Source organism: Mercenaria mercenaria, chromosome 1 (genome assembly GCF_021730395.1).
Source record: "Mercenaria mercenaria strain notata chromosome 1, MADL_Memer_1, whole genome shotgun sequence".
In the NCBI taxonomy this organism is placed as follows: Eukaryota; Metazoa; Mollusca; class Bivalvia; order Venerida; family Veneridae; genus Mercenaria; species Mercenaria mercenaria.
The window spans coordinates 106,442,883-106,468,208 of record NC_069361.1 but is presented as its reverse complement, the minus strand read 5'-3'; the positions used below and the strand labels follow the sequence as shown (position 1 = coordinate 106,468,208).

General features: G+C 35.1%; 1 protein-coding gene across 1 annotated transcript in view; it reads right to left on the bottom strand.

Moving 5' to 3' along the window:
- Nucleotides 1-16,419, bottom strand: part of LOC123527595 (EH domain-binding protein 1-like) — a 98,226-nt gene extending 81,807 nt beyond the window's left edge. Inside the window, exons 1-6 of the mRNA XM_053527377.1 lie at nucleotides 16,261-16,419; nucleotides 10,124-10,289; nucleotides 9,620-9,677; nucleotides 5,912-6,061; nucleotides 4,833-5,014; nucleotides 1,229-1,440 (exon numbers count right to left, since the gene is read on the bottom strand). Of these exons, the coding sequence (XP_053383352.1) occupies nucleotides 1,229-1,440; nucleotides 4,833-5,014; nucleotides 5,912-6,061; nucleotides 9,620-9,677; nucleotides 10,124-10,224 (703 nt within the window). The 5' untranslated portion in view covers nucleotides 10,225-10,289; nucleotides 16,261-16,419. The remainder of the gene's footprint in view (nucleotides 1-1,228; nucleotides 1,441-4,832; nucleotides 5,015-5,911; nucleotides 6,062-9,619; nucleotides 9,678-10,123; nucleotides 10,290-16,260) is intronic.
- Nucleotides 16,420-25,326: the final 8,907 nt, after the last annotated feature.

Sequence of the window (25,326 nt, the reverse complement as noted above, 5' to 3'; positions counted from 1 at the left end):
GAAACTGATGTATTTGGAAAGAAATATCTGCAACTGCTGGGAGGTATTTGTGTATCTTGGCAGAGTACTTCGCACAGACAATTTCTCATCGTATAGTTTACGTATTGTAAATATATACCTTATGTAAGATAAATAAAGAAAATGCTCATAAAACTTATTTGAAAACATCATTACTAGTAGTTCTAAATAAAACCAACCGGTGAGGAGAGTTCACACAAATGAAATGGTAATTAATAGCAATAAGTTTACAGGCAAAAACAAATATTTCCAGGCAATTATTGATCAGGGTGTAACAAAACCTTAAAAATAAATTTACCAACAGAGAATAACATATATTATAACAAGCAGAATTAATTATAAATGGGAAATAACAAATGTTAAAACATAAGATTTTGATGTGTGAAACAAACTTGAAACATGCTGAAGTTTGCTTTAAAGATTTTAATTCAACAAAATATGGCAGACAAAAACACCTCCTTACACTGAAAACTGTTAGCAACCAAAAATATCTATACAAAATGCAATACTGCTCAGTAAAACTTGAAAGGTGAAGCATAATATTTCATAAAGGAATTATTATGCTATTAGAAAATCTCTTTTTTGTTAGAAAACTTACACTGCGGTTGATATACTAACCTTAGTTTTTCTTTGCATGCAGAACAGTGCATTTCCTACTACATACCAAAATCAAAGTTACTATATATTTCACATGATTTAATTTGTTTTTCAGCAGTGCTGTAAGGAGGTGTTTTTGTAACTCAGGGTTCCCAACAGTGATTTTCCCACTGCCAAAACAACATTCCAAATCAGCATATAATAACACCAGCTCTTGTTTTTTTTTTCATAATTTTTCCATTTCTTGTACAAAAGAACATATCAAAACTGAACATCAACACTGAGAATCGAAATAAAACTGACAACACATCTAGTGTTAATCATGTTTTAGCTGTTCTTATTTTTTCAGCCCTGCTAAATGCAACATTTTTTGTCGTAACATCAACCATTTTCCCCACAAGTTTACTGGGATAAGTCTTACCAAATGTTAAACTCAACGAAGGTCAACCAAATCTCCTGTTTCAACGGTATGTCATTTCACAAGCTTGTCTGAAACTTTTAACATCATGACCCATCTGTTTTTGAAGTGAAATAGGAATAGAAAAAGAGATTTTATCGATACACTGTGGAGAACCCTTGTGCAAGAAAGAAGCAAACAGAAAACAACAAATACCAATGTCCTCATCAACATCTAAATCTGGGTCACCAAATGGATTACCCATGTTCTGATTGGCTGTATGCAACTGTGACATCTGACTTGTTATTTCTGCAACTTTCATTGACATGTTCAGGTCCGATTCCTCATCATCCTCTACATCATCCAGATTACCAATGTCTGTCTTTCCTATCGACATCAGCGAAGCCACACTCTGCATGTCCTCATCTCTGAAAGGTAACACAGTTTTTTCAATTTATCCCATATACACCTGAACTATAAAGATAAACAAGTGAATGAAGTATTGCCATGCAATACAAAGTCCCCTACTGGAAGGCACCTAATTTTCTGTACTGCAGTATAGCATAATGAACTGATATCTGTCAATGATGTATAAACAATATTGTACTATATATACAGTATGCTATAAACAAAAGACTTGGATTAAAATTTGTATACATAAAACCCTATAGTTGTTTTCATATAGCATATCTGACCGATTATCAAAAAGGTAACGTTATTTATCGAAAAAAAAAAACAACGAAAAAAAAAAAACAAAAAACAAAAAAAAACAACATATAAGTCCACATAAAACTCTTTACCAGGTACAGATAGGTCAAAATACACCTAAAAATTGGATGTAACATGCATGTTGTACCACAGAAAACTGGTCTCGATTTTTCCCTACGGCCTGTAACAAGTAAGTTACAATATAAGCTACACTGACGAGATAAAGAAACGCCTCATTCAAACTCGGTATACAATTTTTCGTTAACCGTGATTCAAAATTAGAAAAGAACAATTCCATTCGCAAATTAGATGCTTTACAAGAATTTATGGTCAATAAGAAATCATTTCATTGTCGCATTATGCTTAAATCTTGAATTGTAATAGCCCGGTCGGAGAAATTGCATTAGAAAAATCAGTAGCGCGTGTGCCCACCTCTGCTAGCAATCACAGCAGCAAGGCGACGCCTCATAGAGCCGCACCAGTTGCGTAACAGATACCGTGGGATTCTGGCCCACTCCTGGTGCAGCGCTGCTACCAGTTCCCGGACGTTTGCTGGCTGGGGTTGACGTTGGCGTAACCACCGTCTGAGATAATCCCACGCGTGTTCAATCGGATTGCAGTCCGGTGAACACGCCGGCCAAGGTAAAACATTAATGTTTCTAGCCTGTAGAAAGTCCCTGGTGACGCGTGCAACGTGAGGTCGCGCGTTGTTGTGCTGATAGACTAATCCTTGACGTTGACGGAATAAAGGGACAACTACATGACGTAATATCTTGTCGATGTAACGCCTGGCTGTGAGATTACCTTGGCAAATGATGAGTTGGGACTTAAACCTATGGTTGATTGCTGCCCACACCATTACTCCACCTCCACCGTAACGATTGTGCTCCAAAACGCAATTGTTTGCGTAGTGTTCATGGCGTCGTCTATAGACACGGATACGTCCGTCGGCGTTCCACAAGTTGAAACGCGACTCGTCACTGAACACTACGTTCTGCCAACGCTGGCCGCGATGGTTGCGGGCCCAAATAAGACGTTGGTGACGGTGGCGTAACGTTAGAATTAGACCGCGGTAGGGCCTACGACAGGTAATTCCGCGTTCTCTGAGTCGATTTCTCACTGTATGTCGACTAATTGGACGTCCACGGTTACCTACAACTATTCGTGACGTAGATTGCGCCGTCACAAATCTGTCACGTAAATGACGTTGACGTATATAATTATCCTGTCGTACTGACGTTACACGCGGTCTACCTGAACGTGGTCTATCGATAGATGTTCCCGTGTCTCTAACACGTAGAATAAGACGCACAATTGTCGAACGAGAGACGTTAAAACGTCTAGCAACTTGTTCCTGCGTTCGCCCACATTCAAGCATAGCCAAAACCTGAGCCCTCTCTTCAGAATTCAGCCTCGGCATTATGAAAACTAATGTTTTTTTCAGAGAATAGCTGAAAATATGGTTGTGTGTCGTATTACACATGTACATGTGCAAAAATCATTCAATCAAACCACATGGTTTACATGCACGGACTGCACGAGGAAATCATGACTAGGTACATGAAGTGAACAATTGGCTGAATGAAATCGCGCGAGTTTTTGTTCACTGTGTTTGTCGGTCAGAGTACATGTAGATTTACTACATTTCACAACAATAAAAAGCGTTAGGAAAAAAATAACGCAAAATTTCAATGAGGCGTTTCTTTATCTCGTCAGTATATTTGTAGTAAAAACAAATGGACATAACTCTAAAAAACAAGAGTGTCTCATGGTGGTGAACATTTGTGCCAAGTTACATCAAAATCCCTCCATGCATAAAGAAGAAATGCTCCAGACAAAGTCATTCCTGAATTTGGCATTTGACCTCTAAGCGTGACCTTGACCTTAGACCTAGGGACCTGGTTCTTGCGCACAACAATCTGTCTCATGATAGTGAACATTTATGTCAAATTACATCAAAATCCCTCCATGCATGAAGAAGTTTTCCAGACACAGTCATTCTTGTATCTGACCTTTGGCATCTGAGTGTGACCTTGACCTTCAACCTAGTGACCAGGTTCTTGTGCATGACACTCCCTCTCATAGTGGTGAACATTCATGCCAAGTAATATTCAAATCCTGTTTTGCATGACAAAGTTATACACCGGACAGGAAAAATGTCCCATTAACCTTTGATCTCCAAGTGTGACCTTGACCTTTGAGCTAGGGTTCTGGGTGTTGCGCATGACACGTCGTTTCATCATGGGGAACATTTATGCCAAGTGATATTAAAATCCCTTGATGGATGTCAGAGTTCTGGACCGGACAGGAAAAAACCCTATTGACCTTTGACCTCCAATTGTGACCTTGACCTTTGAGCTAGGGGTCAAGGTTTTGCGCACGACACATCATCTCATCATGGGGAACATTCAAGCCAAGTAATATTAAAATCCCTTCATGGATGACAGAGTTATGGAACGGACAGGAAACAGACCCTGGTCATGCCATGTTAACATTTGACTGCCAAGTGTGACCTTGACCTTTGAGGTAGGTGTCTGAAAGTTGTGCTGGACACATTGTCTTATTATGAGGTACATTTGTGCTAAGTAATATTAAAATTCCTTCATGGATGGCAGAGTTATGGACCAGACAGGAAAAAAGCCCTGTTGACCTTTGACCTCAAATTGTGACCTTGACCTTTAAGCTAGGGGTCCGGGTTTTGCGCGTGACAAATCGTCTCATCATGGGGAACATTTGTGCCAGGTAATATTAAAATCCCTTCATGGATGACAGAGTTATGGACCGGACACAAAATTGCGGACGGACGGAAAGACGGACAGAATGACGGAAAAGCGCATTCCTATAGTCCCCGAAACTGGTTTTTAACCAGTAGGGGACTAATAAAGACTATATTTGTACCTGTAGGTAATTTACACTAAGGCATGTTCCTTACTACTTTAAAACATTCAATCATTCCCTTATATGAACACTAAACACTATATATACCTCATGAGTTCTTGAAACTAGGGGTACACAAACAACCACACAATGAACACTGCTTTAATCTTTAAGTAGATGCAAAAAAATACATTGCGCTAAATTAATTTCAGAAACTGAATCCACAGTAACTTACGTTGCTTTACCCTCTCTGAGAAAGACACAAGACAAGGTGAGTTTAATCTTTGCTGACACTATTTTCCTTGTAGCTGGACTCAGTTTGATGGCCAGGTCATGCTGTGTTGGTACATCACTAGCATATTTCATCATATTGATGGCTGCAGATGCCAGAACCTTTCTCCGGCCACTCTTATCTTGCTATACAAAAATAAATGTTATTCAGATTATTATTTTGTTTAACAGCATAATTAGACAGTATTTTCATATTTTATTTGGCATCCACTTTTTTCAACCAGTCTCTTTTAACTTTGTACAAGAACTAACATGTCCTCTGAATAAGTTTCCTTAATGTCAGCATGTACTAGTAGTGTAGGAACAATATAGGGCTCAGGTATACTGGTACAATATCAAAATGAAATATTATTAATTTTACTCTTTAGTTTACAAAGTCACTCTAAATCGTCAGCTGCGTCAAAACCTCTGGGTTGAGCAGCAAACAATCTACTCCCCTATACTTAGGCTTTGGAATACTTGATCAATGGCTAAATTTTCTGATGCCATTAAGTAAAACATTTAAAACTGTTGGGTTAAGTTACAAAATTTCCAGAATATGATTATAAATTCTAAAACTGAAATCAATTACAGACAAATGATCTATTCTTTTACAAACTAAGTTTATGTATTACAGTTATGTGAATATCTAACTTTTGACTTTTTATAGCTATAAACTATAGCTACTTTTGAGAAAAACGCATGTCTCCCACAACTGCCTAATCATCTAGATTGGCATTCTTCTCCCTTATGTATCTGAGTCAACCATGTGCCAAGACCTGTATCACTGGCATCAGTATTTTCGGTAATTCAAGAGCCATAACTCCGAAGTGTCTGGGCTGATTTGGCTTGCTATTGAACTTGGCCGAGGACTTATTGTCAAACACATTTTGTTCAAGTTTGGTGAAGATCGGATGAGAAATATTCGACTTTGAACACAGACAAAATTTGTGACTGACAGACAGACAGATGGACACACAGACAGGAGAAAATCAATATGTCTCCAACCACAGTGGTGTGGGAGACATAATTAAGTTTACTTACATTTTCAATCACGAAATGCCATTCTTTATCTTCATATGGTGAATGTTTATTGTCCCGAAACAATGTCACCTGTATTTCTATATTCTCTGGAACTGTCCAAATAACTTCACCTAAGTATGGGTTCTTTATGGTAGGTTCCCAATTATGGAGCTGAAATGGAAATACAGATTCGGGAGAATACATTTAACTAGTAAACCAAGAATGTGTCAAAACTTTTAATGAACTCTAACAATCAAGTGACAAAAATACCTTGACCTTTTTTTCCCCAAAAATGTAAATCAGAGCTACTGAACCTGTATAGTGTATGTCAGCTCGTCTCAGCAGACAAGTGCGTAAAGTTTCAATCCATTCCCATCCGTGGGTACTGAGATACCAGCTCAAATACAAAAACTTGTTAAGTCAAAAAAGGGGCATAATTTTGTTAAAATACAAAAAAAAAAAAGAGTTATGAAACCTGTGCAATGCATACCTGATCATCAAGTGGACATGTGTGTTTAGTTTCAATCCATTCCTTCAAGTCGTTTTTGATATACCAGATTACATACATAAACTTAACCAAATCGGGACACAGATGCAGATGAATGGGCAATTCAACAGCTCTACCTATTCTTCGAATAGTTGAAGCTAGCCAGCTCCCTTGCCTGGCACATATTTGGTGAAAAATGGTCCTGGTAACCATCTCCCTTTTTAGTGAAAAAATGATACTGGTAGGTAGATCCACCCCTTTACACTCACTATTTTAACTACTGTATCCAGGGACAGACCAATTTCTAATGTTGGTAAAACTTGTGGTCCAACCCTTTTGTATTTTTGCACCTTTGCTAAGTTACCGAATGTATCTTAATGTACAGTAGTATTATATATGTCTTGATGTAATGACAGTTTGCTGTTGTATATATATCTTTACATATGTATCTGTATATTATTGTCTTGATGTACATTTACCATAATGTCTCGTGTGATAATTACAATAAAATATGATTAAACTAAACAAGAGGGCCATGACGGCCCTATATCGCTCACCTGTTATCATTGCACTTGAGGACAAGGTCCTCAGAAAAAATATCTAAGTCCAAAGGACTGGAACAACAAAGGGAAGAAATTTAACCAAAAAGAAAAAAAAATCTTACAAGGTATAGATATGTTAAAATACACCTAAAAATTGGAGGTACCATCCATGTTGTACCACAGAAAACTGGTCTCGTGTTTTCCCTACGGCCAATAATAAAAAAAGTTACTAAAAATAAGCTATTTATAGTAACGTAAAAGGGAAGTAATTAAAAAAAATAAATATTGTAAGTGGACAAAAGAAGGATCTGCCAAATAAATCTGTTGACATAAATGAAATTTCAGATCAGTATCTTCATTAGTTATGGAGATATAACAATTTTAATTTGAAATAAAGGGAGGTAATTTGACATAAAATCAGTCTATAGTTATCTACCCTGATTGTCTCAGTCCAACTAATAACAATAATGAAATTTCAAATAAGTCCTGTAAGTACTTACTGATATAAATCCATTTTGATTACAATCAGGGGAGGTAATCAGATATAAAATAACTCTGGAACCTATGATTGGATCTGATTTGTCATAGAATCCAAGATTTCTTGTTGTTGAAGGTATTTAGGAAGTTTGTATCAAATAAAACCATAAATGAAGTCTCTATATGGCTGCAAAAGCCAAAATAGCCAATTTTGGACCTTCCAAGGGGCCATAACTCTGGAACCCATGATGGAATCTGGCCAGTTCAAGTAAGGAACCAAGATCTTGTGGTGATACAAGTTGTGCGCAAGTTTGGTTAAAATCAAATCATAAATGAAGCTGCTATTGTGCAGACAAGGTCAAAATAGCTAATTTTGGCCCTTTCAGGGGCCATAATTCTGGAACCCATTATGGGATCTGGCCGGTTCAAGAAAGGAACCGAGATCTTATGGTGACACAAGTTTTGTGCAAGTTTGATTAAATTCAAATAATAAATGAAGCTGCTATTGTGCAGACAAGGTCAAAATAGCTAATTCTGGCCCTTTCAGGGGCCATCACTCTGGAACCCATAACGGAATCTTGCCAGTTCAAGAAAGGAACCAAAATCTTATGGTGATACAAGTTGTGTGCAAGTTTGGTTAAAATAAAATCATAAATGAAGCTGCTATTGTGCAGACAAGGTCAAAATATCTAATTTTGGCCCTCTCAGGGGCCATAACTCTGGAACCCATAATGGAATCTGGCCAGTTCAAGAAAGGAACTAAGATCTTATGGTGATACAAGTTGTGTGCAAGTTTGGTAAAAATCAAATCATAAATAAAGCTGCTATTGTGCAGACAAGGTCAAAATAGCTAATTTTGGCCCTTTCAGGGGCCATAACTCTGGAACCCATAATGGGATGTGGCCAGTTCAAGAAAGGAGCTGTGATCTTATGGTGATACAAGTTGTGTGCAAGTTTGGTTAAAATAAAATCATAAATAAATCCACTATCGTACAGACAAGAAATTGTTGACGGACGGACGGACGCACGATGGACGAAGGGTGATCACAAAAGCTCACCTTGTCACTATGTGACAGGTGAGCTAAAAAGTACTGTATCAAGAGATAAAATAAACCCAGGTAAGTATTTGTTAATGAATATTTAATAGGTGATCATAAGCAAAGTTAAATGCAGCTTATGTTTTGTTACAATTTGGGAAGTAATAATTATGAGGATATTGCAAATGTTCACTCCATCTGTAAATCAAAGTTTTGAACTCTCTAACTAAATATACATAGTTTGTTAATATGTTCTCTTAAAGAGTTTTATTGTAAAATGAGTTGTGTTAGTTAATTAAATTGCAACATTAGTTGTTTCATTTTATTGACAAGTGAGGTCCTAGAATGTCTGATTAATACAGACTAACAGACTAATCAAACTTTTCAAACTAGAGCTATCGCTAAAGGCTATTAATACACTACTTTGATACTGAGATCATGACCTTTGACTATGACCTTAAACCTAATTACCTGGGACGTGCACACTGCATGTCGTCTTGATGAGGTAATCAACTGATGCAAACTTTATGAGCATCCTTTCAGTGGTTAAGAAGAGATGGAGCTGAAACATATTTCAGCTATTTGATTTTTAACCTCCGTGACCTTGACCTCGGACATAATGACCTGGGTCATACTAGTACACTTTGCCTGTCACCTGGCTGAGGTTCACAACTAATACTAATTTTGTGAAATTCATTCTAAAGTTTCAGAAGATATGGAGTGATCATGAATTCAAGCTATATCATGATCTTTGGCCTCTGTGACCCTGACATGAACTTAGTGACCAAGGTCATGTGTTTCGCACGTCATCCTGATTTGGTAAACAACTGTTGCTAGCTTTATGAAAATCTTTTCAGCATTTAGACCTCAGTGTGACCTTGACCTTGGACCTTGTGACCCGACTGTGCACTCTGCATGCTGATTAGGCCAACAACAGATGCTAGTTTATGACAATCTTCCCAGTAGTTAAGAAGATATGGAGCTGACATGATAGTCAAGCAGACATGCATGACAAAAGTAAATTTTCTATATAATTTGTTATCTGATGGTATAATAAAATAGACGACAAATTACGGGAACATAATCAATGCAGTGAACATTTGCTCTTGGGGCAGATAAACCAGAAACTTAAAGAGCACCCTGTCCAGCTGCTGGATTGGACAAACTGCTAGACAGGACTTCTTACCATGGTGGACTTTCTCCGGTTCCTTCTTGTCCAAACAATACAAATCTTGTCTGGTTGCCTGGAAACAAAATGGAAAAGGAAAGTGTTTAACATATTCAAGCAGGGCTGGGTAAAGGCTAACTTTTTATTCTTAATCATAATGTGATTATGCTGAAAAGGATTTCAAATATTTAAAACTGACAAAATATAAAAAGCCAGTCAAAAGGGGTCCAACACATTAATGGAAATAATTTGAATTTGTTGGAAAATTTTGTGGTTTTGGCAAAAGCAGCTCTTTTGGAGACAGATTTTTTTCATTCTGAAAATAAAATAAATGTAAGTTTAGTTGTTAATTGGTTGGGACTTGTAGGACCAACATAATCCTGATTTCCATCAATATTAGTCCCCAGCAGTAAGTTCGCATGCTCAAAATCACGTATACACATGTGTCAAACTTTTTCCCTCCATAAATCCGATTTTAGCCTCCACTACTATAAAAGAATACTATATCAGTAAGTTTCTTACCATTTCTTAGAACTTTCAACTTGAAGCTCCTGATACGATGCTGTAAACTGGAACTTGGAGGCTGATTTGCCTACACGCTGTAATCTTTTCCACACACTCATTTTGTCATTTCATTTCATTCTTCTATAACTTAACAATGCTGACCTTTCCATTCACATCTTTTGAACTGTAATAAAACACGAGTTTTGAACATTGCCAAACAAGAGCTGTCGGATGACAGCGCGCTCGACTATTCGAAGAATTGATTGAAGAATGGGGTCAAAATATTTCCATAGATTTTCAGACTAAACAAAAAAATGGATTAAACAAAAAATGTTCCTGTATTTGTGGATTTCGATTAGTCTTGCACTAAATGGCAATGTGTGACCATGATGGCAAATATGTTAAGTTATATGTTAGGCAAAACATGGACTTATATGAAAAATTTAACTTATCTCCAAGTCCAAAAGGGGCCATAATTCAGTCAAAATAGTTGACAGAGTTATGTACTCTTGCCTACAGATGGAAATCATGTTGATAAACTAGTGTTAAAAGTTTCAAAGCCACAGTTCAAATAGTTTTGACAAAACGCTGACTTGTAAGAAAAACTGAACAAATTTGAAAGTCCAAAAAGGGCCATAATTCAGTCAAAATAGTTGTCAGAGTTATGTACTCTTGCCTAGAGATGGAAATCATAATGATAAACAAGTGTTTAAAGTTTAAAAGGCATATGTCAAATAGTCTTGACAAAACATGGACATATACAAAACAGAACCAGTTTCCAAGTTCAAAAAGGGCCATAATTCAGCCAAAAAAGAGGAGAGAGTTACGTACTCTTGCCTATTGATAGAGACTATTATACTGAACAAGATATAAAAGTTTCAAAGCCATATGTCAAACACTTTACACAAAATATAAACTGGTACAAAAATCTTAACCAAGATTTCTAAGTCAAAAGGGGCCATAATTCAGTCAAAATGCTTGATGGAGTTATGTACTCTTGCCTACAACTGGATATTGTGATGGTAAACAAGTGTTGAAAGTTTCAAAGCTTTATCTCAAAAGACTTTGTCAAAATGTGGACTGGTACGAAAAACTTAACCAAGATTTCTAAGTCAAAAAGGGGCCATAATTCAGTCAAAATGCTTGATGGAGTTATGTACTCTTGCCTACAACTGGACATGGTGATGGTAAACAAGTGTTGAAAGTTTCAAAGCTTTATCTCAAAAGACTTTGTCAAAATATGAACTGGTACGAAAAACTTAACCAAGATTTCTAAGTCAAAAGGGGCCATAATTCAGTCAAAATGCTTGACAGAGTTATGTACTCTTGCCTATAACTGGACATGGTGATGGTAAACAAGTGTTGAAAGTTTCAAAGCTTTATCTCAAAAGACTTTGTCAAAATATGAACTGGTACGAAAAACTTAACCAAGATTTCTAAGTCAAAAGGGGCCATAATTCAGTCAAAATGCTTGACAGAGTTATGTACTCTTGCCTATAACTGGACATGGTGATGGTAAACAAGTGTTGAAAGTTTCAAAGCTTTATCTCAAAAGACTTTGTCAAAATGTGGACTGGTACGAAAAACTTAACCAGGGTGTGACGCCGACGCCGACGCCAACGCCGACACCGACGCCGACGCCGTGGTGAGTAGGATAGCTCTACTTATTCTTCGAATAGTCGAGCTAAAAAACAGGTATATCCTGAAGCTACTTCTCAAACTCAGTTTTGATACCTGCCTTGCCACTACCAACTTAAACAGCTGTACTTCCGCCAGTATCTCTAGCTCAGCTAAAATATATCAGCACATGACTTTTTCAACCCATGTAAGGGTTACCTATCAACTGATTGATCTAATTATGAAATACATGTAATCTAATCCATGCTGTCAGCATTACAAGGAAACTTTATACTCTAAACAAAGAGGTTTTATTGTTACATTGTATCAATAATACACCTAGTTCGGTAGATGACATATCAAATACAATCAAATACCCAACACATTCACAGAGAGAAAATAAGCTAGGAACATTTTGTATACTTTCACAGTATCACAGATTGAACTCACAGTTACACTGATACGCTAAGTTCTAAATATCATATATTTAATAACAAGTTCAGTGGCCTATCAAATTTATGACTTTGCATACAGATATTATATAGAAATAGAACTACTACATAAGGTCAACTTTTTTTATTTAACAGTTACTATCAAATACCTTTTGCAGCAATAACACTATTTTATTTTGATTTCACTGTTAAGGTAGTTCTGCACGTTTGAGATACCGGAAGTGATGGCGTAACGTCATTTATCCGGAAAATGTAGAATAAAGCCTGGATTCGGCGTACGGAAATGAAAATCATTCTATGAATTAATCGAAACCTGTGAGAAAATTTATTGCAGTGACACTGTTGCCATATTTTTCAAGTCAAAATATGATATTAAAACAAAGGATACGTTAAAAATTTCAAAAAATGTCTTAAAATTAGCGTGAAATGTCCGGTTCGCTTTAATTATGGTCAAATATCTCAAAAATAAGCATACAGACCTATACATTTTATTTCACGAAATTATAGGCCATATGTTTATTTACAACTGTAAGAAGTTTCATCAAAATCTACATTGTAGAAAAATTTCTAATCGCGAAAATGTTATGAAAGTTATGATTTTCCCATAGACTCCCATTACGAAATATTGCGTGAGGTCCAACTTGTTTAAACCAGTCTAACAAAAAATCAAGCACACGATCCTATCTTTTTTATTTGCTGCATTTTCTAGGTATATTCTGAAGTTTTGAAAAATCGGGGTTTAAGCAAATTCTACATTGTAGAAAAAATTTCGATTCAAACGTGCAGAACTACCTTAATCCTTATCATGCTGGATACTATTGATTCTGCCTTTGCGACTAGTGTAGATCATGATCAGCCTGTACATCTGTGCAGTCTGATCATGATCTACACTGTTCACCATTCAGTCAGTATCTTTTTGGTAAGAACTCCTTTTAATAGTTAATGGTACAGTCCATAATTGAAGATGGACAAGTACACTATATAAATTTAGCAAGGTAAGGGTTAAAAACTTAAAATATACTGGAAATGCATTTTCCATCAATGTATAACAAAAACATATGTTCATATGTTTTTTGTTCTAAAACTGATTAATTTTGGTATGATTGATTGAGATAAGCAAATTTATAATGCCATATATGAAAATTTCAAATGGAAAAGAAGTTTCACTAGTTCTGAATGACCTTTCTCACCTAATTAATGCAATAAAAAGCGAGAACACGACTTTGCTCTCTCACTTCAGTTTTGACACCTCAGACACAATGAAATAAAGAAATAAGAAGAGCATCACCTGTGGGTGAAAATATTCCTCTGATAAGGACCAGGGAAGACATAGTTATGGTTCTTGGCCTACAATGTACTTAACTTTCCTACTCATGAGAAAAATATATAAAATTTCAAATCTGTAGCTGTTCTAATTATTTAAGTCGAAAAGGACTGGATGATCTAAACAAGAGCGCCATGATGGCCCTATATCGCTCACCTGAGTTTAATTGAGTCATAAGAGTGATAAAGTATATCAAAACACTATATAAGTATAATTATAAGCAAAAAGGGGGCATAATTCATAAAATATTGATGCAAGAGTTATGCACATTGCGTCATATGATGTGGGTGATGATGTGGAACAACTACTTCAAGTCTGAATCAAATCCATTTAGTAACTAGAGGTGCTTTTGAGAAAAGCGCATGTCTCCCACAACTGCCTAATCATCTGAATAGTAAGTCTGTCTTTATATACTGTTTACGTGTTGGAGTAAGCGGCCTATTGGTAATTCACATGTTGGAGTAATCGGCCTCTCGATAATTATGTTCAAGGGCCATAATTCCGAAGTGCCTGGGCCAATTTGGCTAATTATCGAACTTGGCCGAGGACTTATTGGCAAACATTTTGTTCAAGTTTGATGAAGATCGGATGAAAAATGTTCAACTTAAGAGTCAGAGCTCCAGATAGGCTTTTGGTGCAATTGGGTATTTACCCATCACTTTTTGTCTGAATTGGGTATTGGAAATTTGACTTGGGTAAAAATAATATCATTACCCAGCCTTTTCAGAAGTAATTGGGTATTTGCTAAAACCAATTGGGTATTTTACCAATCTCGCACTAACAATTGAGTATTTTTTTGCTTACAGTATACATGGTATATATCATTAAACAGGACTGACTAAGTATTTTAATGGCGCCCTTCAATGTTTAATACAAAAATGTATTTAAAATTGTAATGAATGTTTCATACTGTTGTTTTCTTTTTCACTTTTAATGTAGTCAGAGATCAGTTCATCCACAATATCCCAAACAATGTGGTCACTGCAATTTGCATTCTTCCAAAAGATGTCATCCAGTATTGGTGACACTACATCGTCACAAACAGATAACTGTGATTGTTGAACAGCAAAATATCCCACTAATTTGTTTGTTTGTGCTGCAACAATGTTTTTTCCTGCAACCTCTTTACAATTTATCAGCGTAAAATTGTTTACAAAGCGTCCAAATAACACCTATCAGCTGAAAGAATGGTCCTGTGATTTTTCCAATAAAATGCAACCTGTTCTGCGGTAACGTATAACCAGTCAGTCAAATCTAGCGTTAAAGTCCCATACCCATTCTAGTTATAAGGAAAATGCGATACGCAAGCTATTTTTTACGAACTGGGTATTAGGAATTTTACTTGCATTTCAGTATGCACACTGTATGAATTCAGTTGGGTTTTCTGCAATTTTAATTGCGCAAATACGCAGCTTATCTGGAGCTCTGCTTAGAGTGCAGACAAGATTTGTGACTGAGTGACAGACAGACACACACACACATACACAGGAGTAAATCAATATGTCTCCCACACCACTGTGTGGTGGGAGACATAATAACTGAGATATTGTGAAAATGCATCAAAATTAACCTTAAATTCTAAGAAAAAGGAGGGAATAATTCATGAAAAATTGGCACAAGAGTTATGACCCTTGTGTCATATGATGTGAGTGATGATGTTGAACAACTGTTTTAAGTTTGAATCAAATCCATTTAGAATAAAGAGATAGAGTGAAAGTGCATCAAAACTTTAACCTGAAATTCTAAGTAAAAGGAGGATAATTCATTGAATATTGGTACCAGAGTGATGGACCTTGTGTCATATGATGTAGGAGATGATGTGGAACAACTACTTTCAGTCTGAATCAAATCCATTCAGTAATCCTGAACTTCTAAGTAAAAAGGGGAGATAATTCATGAAATATTGGTGTGAAAGTTATGGCCCTTGTGCCATATGATGTGGGTGATGATGAGAAATAACTATTTTAAGTTTGAAACAAAACCGATCATGTAATTACAGAGACAAAGAGGAAATGCATCAAAACTTTAACCAAGGTGCTGATGTGGAAAGACGCTTATGCCGGGTCGAGCAGGACAGCTCTCAATACTTCGTATAGTCGAGCTAAAAAAGAAGATTTTAACCAAATCTGGGCATTAACTCTGATAACACAATGTTGTTTTAACAACATTTACAGCTGTGAATATAAATATACATTCACACCACTTATCAACTCAGTTTGACCAATCTTTACAAAGATATATGACAGCAAAAAGATGAAAATTTCACTTTTCAATCAATTAAAGGGCATTAACTCTAGTCATTCTAAACTGATTCTGACTTGCAGAGAACAGAAATGAGTAAATATAACAGCTAAATAAGACTAACCATTAAATGACTTTTGCAGCTTTTGATTAATGGAGGGGCAATAACTCTGGTAATATTTATTTTATTTTAAATAAAATTGCAGGGTAGCAGTTTCAATTGAATACAAATATATATATATATATATACACCAAAATGCAGAGAGTGATAGGTGGTAAGATTGTATATTTATTAAGAAAATAAATGTAGTAGTCAACCTATTGCTCCTTTGACAGATAAGATAGATCAATACAACAGGAAACTATTTCGCCAGGGATTAATTACTTCCAGTTATAAAATATTAAAACAAACCTAATAAATGCATAACTTCCTGTCACTTTATAAACCTGTCATTTTTGTTTATTAAATAACATCCTAAATTTAATCGCAAACTCCATTTCAAATTTAATAGATAAATTACCTATAACAGTGAAAAAACAATGTTCTGTATTGTGTAACACAGTGTTTGTTGTATCACAGATAGGAAAAACGGCAGCATCAGATCATGTGACAACATGTTATATTGAAATGTTTCACCATTTCAATATCACAATATCTTACTTCCCATTGCATAGTGTTAAGATGAAACTTCCTGATTCTGGTGAAAATATATTCAATATAAGTTATTCACTGGAGTGGTATTTTCTCCTTGAAAATGCACAGGGGAAATAACTCTGCTGCTGAAAATGTCATCTACAATATGGGTTTATTATGAAACTAGTTCATAAAGTATACAAAATTTTCTGATGTAATCAATTCCATTTGGATTACAACATGTAATCAAAATGTATCTGATTACTAATTACATGTAATTACTTGAACAAATGTAATTGATTACAGATGGTTGTGATTACTGATTACCCCAGGTGTTTTAATAATATGAGCATGCATATAGTAGAGCTGTCATTGCCTGATACAATCATGTATGCAATAAATCTGATTCTTATCAATGCAAAAGTTTTGGCAGGAAGAAATGACATATCCAAGTCAAAGCTCATGATAAGAAACTTTCTGTACTTGAAAATTACAAAGGTTCTGAACAAAGAGTCCCCCACCATGGTTTCCCACGGCATGCAGATATTATAGCAAACAACAAATAAGTCTGTGTCATTCTTCCTTAAAATTTGGAGCAATTTTGTAAATTACAAAAATCAACATCAAAGGAAAAGGCTAGGAAAAATAAACAAGAGGGCCATGATGGCCCTACATCGCTCGGCCTACTGACCTAGTTTTTGATCACACATGACCCAGTTTCAAGACCTAGAGATCATCAAGACAAACATTCTGACAAAGATTCATGAAGATAGGATCATAAATATGGCCTTGAGAGTGTTAACAAGCTTTTCATGTGATTTGAGCATGTGGCCTAGTTTTTAATCCCACATGACCCAGATATGATCTTGACCTAGGGATCATCAAGATAAACATTTTGACCAAGTTTCATGAAGCTAGGGAAATAAATGTGGCCTCAAGAGTGTTAACAAGCTTTTCCTTCGAACAGACCTAGTGACCTAGTTTTTGACCCCACATGACCCAGTTTTGAACTTGGCCTAGAGATCATTAAGATAAACATTTTGACCAAGTTTCATGAAGATAGGGTCATAAATGTGGCCTCTAGAGTGTTAACAATCTTTTCTTTTGATTTGACCGAGTGGCCTAGTTTTTGACCCCACATGACCCAGATTCGAATTTGGTCTAGAGGTCATCAAGCCAAACATTTTGACAAATTCTCATGAGAGATTCAAACTTAAAATGTGGTTTCTAGAGTGTTAACAAGATTTTCCTTTGATCTGGCCTAGTGACCTAGCTTTTGACACCACATGATCCAGTTTCAAAACTGACCAAGAGATCATCAAGACAAACATTCTGACCAAATTTCATGAAGATAGGATCATAAATTTGGCCTCTACAGTGTTAACAAGCTTTTAATGAGGTTTGAGCATGTGATCCAGTTTTTGACCCCACATGACCCAGATTCGAACTTGACCAAGGGATCATCAAGAAAAACATTATGATCAACTTTCATGAAGATAGGGTCATAAATGTGGCCTCTAGAATGTTAACAAGCATTCCTTTGATTTCAGTGGGTGACCTAGTTTTTTACCCTGCATGACCCAGTTTCAAACTTGGCCTAGGGATCATCGATATAAACATTCTGACAGACATTCATGAAGATAGGGTCATAAATGTGGCCTCTAGTGTTAATAATAAGCTTTTTCTTTAATTTGAGGGTGTGGTCTACTTTCTGAATCTACATCACCCAGATTCAAACTTGGCCTTGAATCATCAAGATAAACATTCTGACATGGTTTCATTAAGATAGGGTCAGAAATGTGGCGTCTAGAGTGTTAACAAGCTTTTCCTTTGATTTGATAGGGTGACCTACCAACGTAGATGGGAATTTTTATCAACATCTGCCTGAATTCTCAAGTCGTGTGAATAGCTTGGCCTTATTTCACACTGGTATACCGGCCTATGTGGCCCAGTGGTTAAGGTCACGTTATGTGCTAAAGTATTTTAATATCGCATTTTTACTATTAAAAAACAAAAATATTTGTGAAATTTTAAGATACCTAGAAAGAATATCCATTTTATCTTTCCATTCAATTGATGTTTATGTGAATTAACGGCAAAACATGAGTTTGCCACTATTTTAAACAACGCACACTAAATTTTACACAAATTTTACATGGCTCCGATTCGTGTCACATGATCAATAACAAGCAACTGCACTGTCAGCTGTACTGAGTGTAATGGCGGACACGTAAATACAAGCAAGGCAGCCAAAATGAAACATTATAGTGTTAACATTTTATTAACGTGTTTAAACCATAAAATGTTTCGATTTTATTTGGTTTTACAATTTTATCGTTTAAGGATATTGTCTGATCGTGTTTTTACCTATATCTATATTCACTACAGAAAAAGTCTTTACATGGTTTTGACGTAAAGAGAGGGATTCTGCCCTATCATGAAAATATCTCAGAATCAGTTCTGACGTCAAATTATTTGGACTAGACTGAATTCTGCCATAAACCCCTACAAAAATACCATAAATTTATCAAAGAAATACCGGTGTATTTTTGTTATGGAAATTTCCCGCGCGCTCGCCAAATTTCAATCTTGTATAAAACTGTTTTGTGCAAACTTATTTTATTTTCCTTTGGTAAGCTAAAGCAAATTACGAACGTGTTCTGAATCAGATATCCTGGCGTCATGTGTTCTCGACAGTCTAACAAAAACAGGCATATTTAAAAATAAATAAGATAAACTCGTCTTTCAAATCACCATTTCCTCAAAACTTTACCCCTTCCTGATCATCCTGATTTAAAAAATACACAATTCCATTTTCGTTGAGTTCACAGTAGCACATTTTATCAGTGACATACTTTCTAGTTCCAGGAAGCACCTGTCATGTATTCCCGAGCTATATTTAGAAACTGATATTTTTACCATTTCTGCTAAAATCACTGTTGTGAAACTGTATCACTGCAAAAAGTATATAATATGGAAATATCACCTGTTTTATAAAAATGGAATTTTACATTTATTTTTGAATATTTCTAAATTAAAACAATGGGTATGCACAAATGATATGGTTGCCCAGCAACTTATCTGACAATTGAAATAATTCGAAAACCCCAAATTGCTACATATTTTATAGCCTGAATTTCTTATAAAAGTTAACATTTTTCTTCTAAAATATTTCCTTTACAGATAGCCCTGATTTATATCTGAGGAAATAAATATGTGTTTCAGTTCTTTCACGTAACGCCTATTGCTACTTTACGCAGTCCACATCTCTTACAGTGGAAATCAGGCAGATTGATGTCATCAAGGTTTATTTTGATTGACTTCCGTTGCAGAAATTTTGATAGCAGTAATGATGCTTGACGGAAGATTTATGGATATATACAAACTTTTAAACCATGTTAAAAGTTACATTAAGATTTTCTAGCTCTATTACATAATTTGAAATCAGACAGAAACTGTGTTGCTTTGACTCGAGGTAAACTTATTTTTTTCATTTTTAAAACAGCAGACAGTGTTTACACTCATGTGTATTTACTTGTGAGGATTATGTTGCATGCAAAAATATACAGGCCATTTTCATAATAGCTCCAGAATACATGTATGTTGAGAACATATGACGTCAGGATATCATAACTGCAACTTTATGACAACTATACCGTTCATCTGTAATGTTGCGGTACTTGACATTCGACGTAACGACATTAAACAAGAAACAACACAACAGTGTATTTCTTGTCTTTACAACATTCCATGTCATATGCATCAATAACCGTGTGAAAATGAATAAGAATTCATTCAAGAAACATCCATGTGTACTTTGAACAACAATAGTCAGCCATTGTTATTATGTGACGTCACATCACTAATGTCGCGGTATAGGTCAACAACTGTGTCAATCAAACTATCATAGGTTAAAAAACACTAAATATAATTCAAACATTGAAAAGCTATCTAAGTCAAACTAACAGGAACACTCAAAAGTCATTAAACGCCAATTTAAACGTTTTTATATTATCTGTTTACATTGGCACTATCGAAAATATTCTCCTCTGGGCAGCAGACACCAGATATTTTGCAAGTAAATCACAAGGTCGCGGGCATGGTCATAATGTAGCGGAGCCTAAGAATCGTACTATTATTTAATATTTTCTATTTGATAGTTACCTAACATGTTAAAATTCACTGCTCAGTATCATGGGTGTATTTTGAGGAGATGGTCAGGGGCCCCCATCCCTCACCCCCTTAAAATCCGTCGAGTTAAGACGTTTTGATGTTTCGCCTGATACCGATATTTTATTCATTTTTGTGTAGCTGGGGGATGTTACGTAAAATTTTGTGTCCACTAACCTATAGGCGGGACTTAATTTGCATAATTAATGAGGACAAATGCCGATCAGCTGATAGACGAACTTATAAACATTGCAAATATTTGCTTAATTCATGGATTTTTGCAATAGATATGTGAAAAATACGATTTTAAAAAATATCGACAGATATTTAGCAATGTAACTGCAGGTAGGAACATTATTCGCCAGCATGAGTAAAATAGGTCACGAACTTCCCCGGTAAACACCACGTAGGTGGCGCAACTCAATACCGCGAAATTAGTGATGACGCGAGATTAGTGATCAGGCTGGTAACATTGCCCGATCGGGCTTTCGAAATAAAACTAATATTTCTTGAAAAATAATGAAGATATTTCTTTCAAACTTGGTCCATTTATTAAGCATAACATATGATGCTTATTAAGATAGAAATAACGTTGTTGCCTTCAGTTTTGTTAGAGTTACTTCCCTTTTTCAGATTTTTGTGATGCATAATATTTGAAGTCCAAAAAAATTATGTTTTAATGCAATGTTTAAAACAGAAAAGGGTTCAATGGCTTTCTATTGCTCCAAACTTGTGCGCCAACACCTTTATTCAATATATTTAGGGTAAATACTTTGTTTTTAGTGCAGATGTATGAACAATTTTTTTAGAACTAACATTTCTCTATAATGTTGTAACTTAATGTAAGTGAAAGCACAGTAAAATGTATACATTCATGTACTGGCGCAATAATTAAGAGCATTAGAAAGCCATTGAACCCTTTTTTGTTTTAAACTTAGCATTAGAACATATTTTTTTTGGACTTCAAAGATTTTGCATCTTAAAAATCTGAAAAGGGGAAATAATTCTATCTAAACTGAAGGCAAGCAAGATATTTTTATTCTAATTTATATCATTTGTTATGCTTAATAAATGGACCAAGTTTGAAAGAAATATCTTCATTATTTTTCAAGAAATATTACTTTTTATGTTGTAAGCTCGATCGGGCAATGTTACCAGCCTGGTGATGTTGAGTATAGAGTCACTGGACCTATGCTCGCCCAGGCACATGCTTGCCTACTTTTTATTTTGATGCCAGATTGTGTAATAAAGATGCAAACTTTTATCACATGTTTTGTTTATTTTTTATACCCATTGTGTCCCGCTTTCTGTCCTCACTTTTGAAGAGTTTCCGGTTCCGGTCAAGGTCGATAGCAGACGAAAATAAAAGTGAAAGTGAAACCAAAAGTGAAAGTGGCCAAAAAGAAACATGACTTAAAATAAATATTTTCAAATACACTGGTTAAAAGCTGTTGCAAAACTAAAGGTTACACATAGTATGAACTTTTTATGCTGTTTATTTTCAAACTATCAGACCAAATAATGATTTTATATCAGCAAATATTCGTCGACTCCGGGCTGTCAAAATTGTTTTCGAAATGCTGCTTCCAGGGCAAAAACAATTACAGACAATTTTACCGTCATCTTTCACATCTACTTTATTTAAATGTAATTAAAAATATGTTGTTGATGCAATTTTGTGATTCGTCTGCATCCTACCTATAAATTCTAGGCAAGAATGCTGCATCATTAGTTTTTACAGTAAATATGTTTTGATAACTTCTATTGTATAACTATCATGCTTTTTGTGGAAGTGAATATGTTTTTGAGAATACTGATAGATTAGACTTAATGTTTATCATGTCATTTAATACATAAATGGTTTTCTTTTAAAAATATACCACTGGGCGAGCATGGGTCCTGTCCACCTGGAAAAACGATGAAAACAGTATAGTGGTGTTATGCCCGATTTTCAAAGTCCCGGATGTAAGTGTTTACTATAAATTGGGTCATCTTAATCGGGCAATGCCTGGGTAGAACTAACGAGGCAAAGAAGTTTACATATAGTATTACAATAAAAATATTGCAATTTTAATGCCTTTTCTGGGCGAGGACTGGTCCAGTCAGTCCGGTGAATAGAAAGACCGGAAAGCACCGGATAGCACCGAAACACCGGAAAGCACTCAAATTTCTTATAAAAAACATATAAGGGATGTTCTGGGCGAGTTTTCAATGTTTTAAATCGATTTATTATTGAAAAAAACGTATAATTTGATAAAATTTTGACCAATTAACTTGCTTGTATCAGGATAGTATGATAATTGACAATTAGCGAGTGCTTTCCGGTCAGTGAAAAAAGAAGAAATATATATATTTCTGTTTGAAATATACTGCAGTTTTATCTTTCTACATGCTTTTAAGTGGTTTTACTTATTTATTAAGTAATCTGTTTCACATAGATTTATATTTGATCATATTGATGATGTGACTATGTTCATTTGAGTAGTGCTTTTCGGTCAGAATTTAAAAAAAACAAGAGCTGTCCATAAGACAGCCAAGCTCGACTATTCGAAATATTGTCACAGAAGCTGGAAATTATTACCCAAAATGTTAAATATCAAAAGAGTTTTAAGTTCAAAAGGGGACATATCAGAGTTATGGGACTTGATGCTATCAACTAGTTTTATAACCCCGAAGAAACATGTTAAGTTTCAATTCAATATCTGCATTAGTTTTGGGGATAGTAACTTGCATGTAAAACTTTAACCAGAATTTTCTAAGTCCAAAAGGGGGCATAATTTGCTCAAAATACATGTTAAGAGTTATGGAACTTGACCCAGTGAGGTAGGTAATTGATCTAGAAAAAGAATAAATAAGTTCCAAATCTATATGCCTTTTAGTAATAGCTGTATGTACTTGCACGCAAAACTTAACCAGAATTTTCTAAGTCCAAAAGGGGGCATAATTTGGCCAAAATACATGCCAGAGTTATGGGACTTGACCCAGTGAGGTAGGTAATTGATCTAGAAAAAGAAAAAAAAGTTTCAAATCTATATGCCTTTTAGTAATAGCTGTATGTACTTGCACGCAAAACTTTAACCAGAATTTTCTAAGTCCAAAAGGGGGCATAATTTGGCCAAAATACATGCCAGAGTTATGGGACTTGACCCAGTGAGGTAGGTAATTGATCTAGAAAAAGAAAAAATAAGTTTCAAATCTATATGCCTTTTAGTAATAGCTGTATGTACTTGCACGCAAAACTTTAACCAGAATTTTCTAAGTCCAAAAGGGGGCATAATTTGGCCAAAATGAAGGTCAGAGTTATGGGACTTGGTGCTATCAACTAGTTTTATAACCCCGAAGACACATGTGAAGTTTCAATTCAATATCTGCATTAGTTTTGGAGATAGTAACTTGCATGTAAAACTTTAACCAGAATTTTTTAAGTCCAAAAGGGGGCATAATTTGCTCAAAATACATGTTAGAGTTATGGAACTTGACCCAGTGAGGTTGGTAATTGACCTAGAAAAAGAATAAATAAGTTTCAAAGCTATATGCCTTTAAATGATAGCTGTATGTACTTGCATGCAAAAACTTAACCAAGGTGTGACGCCGACGCCGACGCCAGGGTGAGTAGAATAGCTAGACTATTCTTCGAATAGTCGAGCTAAAAACGTGCTTTTCGGTCAGAATTTAAAAAAAAAACGTTGGATAAAGTAATGTGAGAAATATTTAAGATATATAATAATGATGCCAAACAATATGTAAATGATGCAATTACGTTGGGTCTATGTGAGTAAACCATATTCCCCAAGCTGTCGAAAAGCAGTTCATAAAAACATAACATCTGAAACCGGAAAGCACTAACAGAAGTGTTTTTGTAGAAATTGAATAAAAAATAAAATAAAATAAATGTGTTTTTATATTTATATTTTAGTTTTCAATATCTGGATTATATGTAGCAAAAACAGACCTATATGAACTCACTTTGACTGACTATTAAACATTTCTAGATCACCGGAAAGCACATAAGACATCACAATATATTACTTAAGATATGTAATGTTAAAAAATAACTCGCTTTATTTATAAAGTTAGACAGTTAATTCGTCATTAGAATACCTGATAACCTGATAAGAAACTTTAATTTAAAAAAAAAAAAACGATAAACACAAGAAATAAACACGAAAAAAAAAAACGAGCAAGAAACAGACTTAATAAACTCAATATTCACTCGAGATCACCGGAAAGCACACACGACGTCGGCGGGATCAGAACTATTATTACTTAAGATTTTTAATTCATAAATATAAGTACTTTATAAGAAATATTAATTCATTATTATGTGTACTTGTTAAGAAACATTGATAAATAAAATTAACGATAACCACTAGAATTAATAAAAACAAGTAGATCTAGCAGTAGTATAACAAGTGTTAATCTAATCAATGATTAACGGTTTAGCGGCCTTACAGAGGTGTTAATTTAATCAAAGATGATTAATGGTGTTGTTTATTGAAAATGAAAAGAAATTGCACCGACCGGTTGGCTTTAATTTTGAAAAAGGATATTATTAACAGCGGTTTATCAAAAGCATATATGGCCAAACTGAGGAAACATTTAATGTACGATCCATTTAATTCTTTTATTTATTTTTTCTGAGATAATTAGTACAGACACCTTTTTTTAAAGAGATGACATGAGAATTTTCCTACAAATTTTCAAACGGCGGTTTCCTTTTGATAAACACACCATACACCTTACATTAAACAATATATGTGACCAACAAATAGTTAATAAAGAA